We start from the raw sequence: 7,842 nt of genomic DNA, 5'->3' as shown, positions 1-7,842 counted from the left end.
GTTAATTTTTTAAATAAAAATGTTTCCGAAAAATCTAAATAATTAACTATAGCCCGAGGGGGTGCTAAGTTAAAGGTAGCACCCCCACACCAGTCTCGGTCCCGAAAACGGCGCGTTTTTGGTTAAGCTTAGGTAATTGATATTTCGTTCAATTATGGCGCTCCCAGAATAAAATTAATTTTAAAAGATAGAGCACTTAAAGGTGTACTAATACCGTTAATTTCATTATTCTCTCTCGCGTCATTTTTGAGAAATATGAAATCTGTAGTTTAGACCAAACTTCATTTTTTGTGTCGCGTCCCCAACGTTATCCAAAAATGTACTTTTCAGAATTTTTGTTCTGGCAAATTGACGTTAGTGTTAAAACCGGATCATCATAAAGTTGAATTGCTAATATTTGGGGGACCTTTGTAATTTTGTGTTATTCCCAACCATTTTTCTCTTGTTAATTTTCATTATGGGTCAAGTAAGTAAGATATTTAATATTATTATAAAATGTCAATTTAATTAACGGTATAAACTGACAATTATTGTAAGATTTAGATTTAAAAGTAATGACTGGAGATAAGGGACTTTATTCCTCAAACAAAATTATTTGCGTTTCTAAATAAAATTAATTTGCAGCAAATGGGAACCTCAGGTGTGGAAAAGCCCAAAGATATGGGAAAGGAGAAATTAAAACCTTGTTGCGCTTGTCCTGAAACAAAAATAGCAAGAGACGAATGGTAATCATGTATCTCTTATTATTATATTCGTTATTTCCAAATTTCTTGAATCCTTGGATAACTAGTTATAAATATCGGAAGTGCACACTTTGTTTTAACTTTAACTGACGTATTTAAGTTCTTAGTATTTTTTTGTTCATTCCTTATGTAATAACTAATGAATCAGTTCACTGTGAGAGATCATATAAGTGATATCTCGAATGATTTAATTGCAGTATTGTTTTACAAGGAGAAGAAAATTGCCAGGATTTAATAGAGAAACATAAAGAGTGCATGAGAAAATTAGGTTTTAATATATGATATCAAAAACTACACATAGTAATAAATTTAATATAACACATGTATAATAAAATCATCTTTCAACTAAAAATGTATTGCCTTTCTTTTACTCCCTGAAGACAGGTTCATAGTTCTAACTTGCAATAATAATAGTACCATTATTATGAATTCGAGTTTCTAGATTAAATGTAAACTTGGGGATTTATGGCTAGGTAATATTAGGCAAATAGTGTTGACCTGGCCCCAGGAACTCCGCAGTCAGTTTCATAATTGGGACTGAATATAAACATTGGTTTTTGTACTTGATTTAGGCAAATGTAAGTGCTATTGGTGATCCCAGGCTTGCATGTATAAATATAAATATCTACGCATACATATGTACTCTGTTTTATAATAATTTTTTTTTATTGAGAGGGGAGAAGGGCAGGAGATCCGCCCATTCATACACTTCGACTAGAGGTCCATTGTGCAGCAGCAGACCTTAAGTCTTAAAAAATCTAATATCCAACACAAAACGGAGAATCCGCTTTTTCTAGCTTGTTAAATAAATCCGAAGTCTCCAGCTGATGAATACCAAGATGCTTGAACCTTTGGGCTGCGTAATGTTCACACCTACAAAGTAACATCTTAGCCTTCTTGACTATATAGTCAAGATCGAGGCTTACTTTGCCATCTAAAATAATTTTCCAGTGAAGATGATTGTGATATCATCAGCAGCAGCACCCATCCCTGTTTAGCCTAACCAACAGTTCATCCACAACCAGGCACCACAGCAGTGGTGATAGAACACCACCTTGTGGGCAATCACGGCTGGTGGTAAGCATAAGGGATTCACCAAATAGGGAGAATAATACCATATGATTTGATCCAAGGACACAGTGTCATTAATACCAAAGAGCTTAGCCACCTTATCGAAAGTGAGCTCAACGAATGCTAAAGCAATAGGCATTGGTAAAAACCTCACCCCTATAGCTGTCCACCACCGTTTTATAATTACTTTCACCTCTGCATTTGGTTCAATCATCATTTTCCCCACCCAATCTACTGAAATCAACCGTAAACTTTTAATTTATACTCTTTTGTGACCTTTATGATTGCATAAAAGCTTTACTAAACTTAATAGCCTGTATATCTAAAAGTTTTTATTAATACTAAAAAATACAATTAACTGGAGTACATTTTTATTAAATACAATATTAGAAAGTAAAATAATCGCTATCACTGTCCATTTCTTCCCTAATGTTAGATGGTCCAGCACCTGTTGAATTTACATGAATTTCTAAATTAGATCCTATTGAGCAATTCAAAGTATTTGAACCAATTGTATTATTATTTACAAATGAAATTGGTTCCACAGAGTTAAAGTTTGAGAAGGTAGCTATTGCATTGGAAGGGGAAAGTTTAGCATTTATTGATGGTAGTATAGTGTTGTTAGAAATGTCTTCCAATACATCCATTCTTTTTGCCTTTTTTGGACTTGGCTGTATTGAACTACTAGGACTCACATTTTTTAATTTGAAAACTTTAGGAGGAGTCACTAAATTTTCTTTGATCAACTGCCTTTTACGTTTGGGACTCTTTTTGGAAGGTGATAATTCAAATTCCAAATTATAATTTTTTTTACTCACGGGGGAATTAGGTTTTAATACATGCATTGCAGCATGAGTATTAGAACCGGGATTCTTCAAATTTTCACATATCGAATCTGTATTAGAATTTTGAACAATTTCATGAACTGATGGTGTTATTTTAATGTCATGGCTAATTTGTTTATGAAAATTCTTTGCACAGGGAGTGTTATTATCTAAACTCACTTCTGTTTTAGGTTTTGAAACAATACTATTGTATTTTGCTAAATCTTTAAAGGTCTTGTATGATGATTTTTCACAACTCAAAATAGGGCTATTGTCATATTTGATTACTTTGAGATTAATTTTACTTTTATCATAATTGAATTTAGGATATTTTCCAATTCTGCTTGGATATAATCTAGGATCTTTTAAAATTAGATCAGGATTTAATATAACACTCCAATCAAGCTTTTCAAAATTTGATTTAGGGTATTTTGCAGTTTTATCTGTGCGCAATTTTTGTATCTTTACAATTATATTTAAATTTTCTTTACCCTTTTCAGTTTCTTCTTTTAAATCTATATCCAAATTAGGTTCAGAAAAGTTTCTGGTCATGTCTGAATGTACTTTGGGTATCTTTTCAGTTTTATTTGAATTCTCGTTACTTATTTCAGATTTATCAGAATGTACTTTGGGTCTCTTTTCAGTTTCATTTGAATTCTCGTAACTTATTTCAGATTTATCAGAATGTACTTTGGGTCTCTTTTCAGTTTTAATTGAATTCTCGTTACTTAATTCAGATTTATCAGAATGAAACGTAAGTATTTTTACCACTGAATGAAAATTTTCCATCCTCATTTCAATTTTATCCAAGATTTCTTTAGACATTTTAGATGCACCTAAATTTTCTTTTGACATTTCAGGTGCCTTCGAATTTTCTTTTGACTTTTCAGATTCTTCAGAATTTTTTTTTTGCATTTCAGATTCACCAGTTTTTTTTTTTGGAATTACTGGATTATCTGAAATTTCATTAATCTTTTCAAATTTATGTGAATTATCTTTACTCCTACCACATTTATCAGGTTTTATTAAAGGACACATTTTAAATTGAACAGACTTTTGAGTCTTATCTTTTTTATGTCCTACTTTAGTAGTCAGCTCATTTTTTATCTTTTCAGAATTTACTCTATTTGTTAGGCTATCAGTTTTCTTTCCAATCGTTTCCTTATCAGAATCTATGTCAATATTGAATTGGTTTTGATAACTATATGAATCTACTGTAATATCCTTTTTACTCGTTGACTTTTCAGAATATACCGCAGATTCATCTTTTCTAGTTGGGCTCTCAGAATTTACTGGAATTTTTGCCTGGTCAGAATCCATTTGAATTTTGCTATTGGACAGATGTTGATCAACATCTTCTGAAGAACTCCCTTTCCTTTTTGAGCAACCCAAATTTACTGAATTGTCACTTTTAATTGTTCTTTCTGAATTTGTTGTAATATGATCCCAGTTACTTTGAGAGTAGCCAGTATCTACTTCAATATCCCTTTCACTTGTTGCTTTCTCATACAGTATCGCATTGCTAATACCCTTTCTACTTGTTGGTTTCTTAGACTCTATTGCACCGCTAGTATCAGATATATTTGTTGAATCTACTGTAATATCTTTTTTTCTTTTTGGCCCATTATCATCTACAGCATTGCTCTTACTACTTTTCAATCTATTAGATATTACTGGCATTTCTCTTCTAGTGGTTGACCTATCTCTCTGTATGGACTTGTGAGAATAAAGTACAGGACTTCTTTCTGATTTTTCACCGAGCCCCTTTTTAATTTGAACAAATTTATCAGACTTTAATCTAGAATCATTATCAATGTTTTCTTTACGAGACTTTTCTCGACTATCAAACTTTAATCTGGATATTATCTCTGATTTAACATAATCACTTCTGGTCTTTTCTCTCGAAAACCTTTCTTTTCTATCAGAATTTAGTTTGGGTTTCCAATCAGGTTGCTTGGAAGTTGGTTTGGACCTTATAGAGCTTTCATTATTCCTACTTTTGGATTTAATTTTGTTTTTGTCATAGTACTTATTTGAGTTACTTTTAACACTACTACAAAAAAAATTACAATCTCTTTTAGTGATAATTGGATGTTTCTTGGTATCACATTTAGAATATTCATTTTTGGCCAATCTTTCTTCATTATTTGATGTGCTATTTGTGGAAATTCTTTCAGCTTTATCCTTTACAGCTTTGTAGGAACCTTTGTTTACATTATCCCCAGCCTTACAAGAAAAATTTTCTACTTTCTCGTCAGTCTTACTGGAACCTTTATCAACTTTCTCCACAGAGCACTTCTCTGCATCCTTTTTTGTAATATTATCTGATTTGTGGAAGCTTATATTTTTGATGTTTTCCGCATTATTTTCAGAAAAAGACTTTTCATATTCAACGGATAATCCATTCTTAGGAGGATCACTTAATTCCTTTAAAGTTTCTTCATTTTGTGGGCAGAGTTTGATGTTTGACAATTCTGTTGGACCTTTCATTTCATCTTTGTCAATGTATTTTGCCCCTCTATTACCCATATTACTTTCGGTCCTATCCTTAAGCGAGTATTTTCTTTTGGACATTTCAAGCATCATTGTTAAAGTATTTCTGCGATTAGTTTTTTTTGCGGGTGAATATTTTCTTGGCGAAACACGTTTAAGGCTATGCTTCTTTTTGTCTTTCAAATTGCATGAATTAGTATTATCATATTCAGATTTTATGCCATCTTTCTTAGCATCATCTGTGCTGCTTGTAATAGAAATCTTCTTTTCCAAGTTATGGACATCAATAATCTTCTTGGACTTTACTGTCTTATTTAAATCTGTAACATTTTTCCTTATGCCATTGCTATAGTTGAGTAGTCTCCGAGCATCATTATTTTTCTCCAACAGACCTTTGCGCCGAATGCCTTCTTTACCAAGAGTCTTCTTCACAAATGTAGAGCTGGCCTTTTTGTTTACCCATATAGTTTCTGTTCTGATAGAACGTTTCACTGGACTTTGGTGTTTAGTTTTTTCTGTTTTTTTTCTGTCAATGTTGGCTTTCGCTATCGAACCATCCAGATTTAAATAACTTTCAGCTGATTGGCTTTCATCATTTGATGGTGGAGTTAAGGGTTCATAAGGTCTAAAAACTTTTATTTCCTTTGAATGAGAGTTTTCTTTGAAGTTGGAACTATATCTGTGTCGTCTTCTGAATAGAAAACTGTCCAACCTAAAATTTTAAAATAAATTTAGCTAAAATCTTAAGTGATTAAAGAATTATGAAAGATATGGAAACTAACTGCTCTCTTAATTCATGTATTTCAGAACTTTTTCTATTAATTTCGGCTTGAGCAGTTTTATATAAACTTGAAATGTTGTTTTCCAATTCTCCTATTTTATTTTGTAATAGTCGGTTTTCCTTTTTCAAATTACCAATAATATCGCGTAACTCATTTTTATCTTTTTCAATTTTCTGTGGGATAAAAATTTAAGTTTTAGGTACATTTAAATGGTACCAGATCAATTAACCTCTTATCATATGTACATGATATCATACTCACTTTAAGGATATCCGCGTCACGATGCTTCTGTTCATCTATAATTAAATCCAAGTACAAATCATCTTGAAAACCACTATTAGAAGATTGAGAACTAATATTCAAATCTAAAATTGGTGCATTGTTTGATAACAATGTTTGGTCATTTTCATCAGAATCATTGTTATCACAGCCAAATAAATCTGAATATATATCTAAACTGTTTTCCTCTCCATTATTTATCGCACATTCACTCATGATTTTCACGATATCGTTAAAAGAAATATTTTTATGGTAATAAAATAATTTTTATTTATTAAAAGAATATGTACATAAAGAAAGCCCGCGCACGACTTGAGATAACAGTAACTTCGTTCTTCGAAATTTGCCGGGAAAACTAGCACCTGCTGAACGTTTTTTTTTAGAGTCACACGATATGGTGTTGGAGAGCGCCTTAGACACCAATACAACAAATAAACGTCACAGACAATTATAGCGGCTCCAATGTTAGAAGCGCTGAAGAGATCGCAAAAATCCCGACATCACGCGGAAGTATCCCGGGCGGGGCACCTGCTGAACTGCTTGGCGTGAGCCATGAGCAGAGAGGATTGGCGCATACGGTCCATTTGGTCCAATGTTTGAAAGTTGAAATTCCCATTGCTGCTGCTGGGTAGTAAATTTTCCACAAATTCCCACCCCCCCCTATTTAGCCCCACCCCCAACGAAAACTCAACAGAAAACCATAGAAATCTCATAGGTAACTAGAATGCTGCCGTGTAATGTAGCGCGGGTGTCGAATGTTGGAGATCTCAACCTAGGGACAATCGACTTAAGCGAACCCCTAAGGTACCCGTCTACAATTAATAATAATGACTGAATACGCCCGGGACTACTCGCGTAACGTGATATGGTGGGGTTAGCGAGGGTCCTCAGTATTAAATTGGTGTCTAGGAGAAATTTGTTATTAAACGTATCAAGCCAGTTGTTAGATTGCCAAACACTAATTGATTTAATTTAAACTCAATATCCTAACCAAACATTTAAGCTAACTTAAAACTACCTAAACACTAATTAAACTAAACGAAATATTATCAAACTAAGCAACTGGCCAGTGCTCGCGGCATTAACGAAATGTAAAATCTAGGTTGCAACCATTACTTAACAAAGTTCATCCCGAAATGTTCAGTTGAACTGCGGAAACTTTATCGAAGTGGCAGAGTCCGGTTGGAGCCGTGGAAGAATCTGAGCGACGTTGTTGACGTTTCGGAACAGCGGAACACAGAATTTATGTTGGTGGCGATGGTATCTCGTACCATATGTTGAATGTAGCCGCTGGATGGTTGGGCATAACGAATTGGCCAATATAGATTGTTCCTGTCCTTATCTTGAAGTCAACACGTTTACAGCTCGAAGGTTAAACAAAACACGACTTTAACGTCCAAAATTAGTTGAAATATCAATTATTTTGCTCCGATCATAAAATGGAGTCCTTTTCAAATCAAATTCCGAACCGTTACTATTTCTTTTTTTTAGCTCGCGTCCGAGCGCGCGTTATTAAAAAAACTCGCGTTATTTATCTCGCGTATTATTTTCCAACTCTTCAATTTTGAGAATAAATATAAACGTAAAAATATGTATAATACATGTAAGCATATTTTAACACAATAAATAATTTATAATATATATAATGTA

The 7,842-nt window shown here is 33.2% G+C and overlaps 2 protein-coding genes across 2 annotated transcripts; one reads left to right on the top strand and one right to left on the bottom strand.

The window, feature by feature from the left end:
- Positions 1-348: 348 nt before the first annotated feature.
- Positions 349-1,083, top strand: Cox17 (Cytochrome c oxidase copper chaperone COX17). Its single transcript, XM_090156863.1, has 3 exons — positions 349-466; positions 625-725; positions 941-1,083. The coding sequence occupies exons 1-3, from the start codon at positions 458-460 to the stop codon at positions 1,023-1,025; spliced, it is 195 nt and encodes a 64-aa protein (XP_090012989.1). The 5' UTR covers positions 349-457; the 3' UTR covers positions 1,026-1,083.
- A 958-nt stretch (positions 1,084-2,041) lies between these two features.
- Positions 2,042-6,510, bottom strand: LOC149932270 (uncharacterized). The gene is made up of 3 exons (XM_090156609.1): positions 6,175-6,510; positions 5,914-6,086; positions 2,042-5,843 (listed from the first exon to the last, which is right to left on the bottom strand). Exons 1-3 carry the CDS (start codon positions 6,406-6,408, stop codon positions 2,201-2,203), a joined length of 4,050 nt encoding a protein of 1,349 aa, XP_090012735.1. The 5' UTR covers positions 6,409-6,510; the 3' UTR covers positions 2,042-2,200.
- Positions 6,511-7,842: the final 1,332 nt, after the last annotated feature.

This window comes from Leiobunum rupestre, chromosome 8 (assembly GCF_980474605.1).
Source record: "Leiobunum rupestre chromosome 8, qqLeiRupe1.1.hap1, whole genome shotgun sequence".
Classification (NCBI taxonomy): Eukaryota; Metazoa; Arthropoda; class Arachnida; order Opiliones; family Sclerosomatidae; genus Leiobunum; species Leiobunum rupestre.
This window is presented reverse-complemented; position numbering and strand designations above follow the sequence as displayed.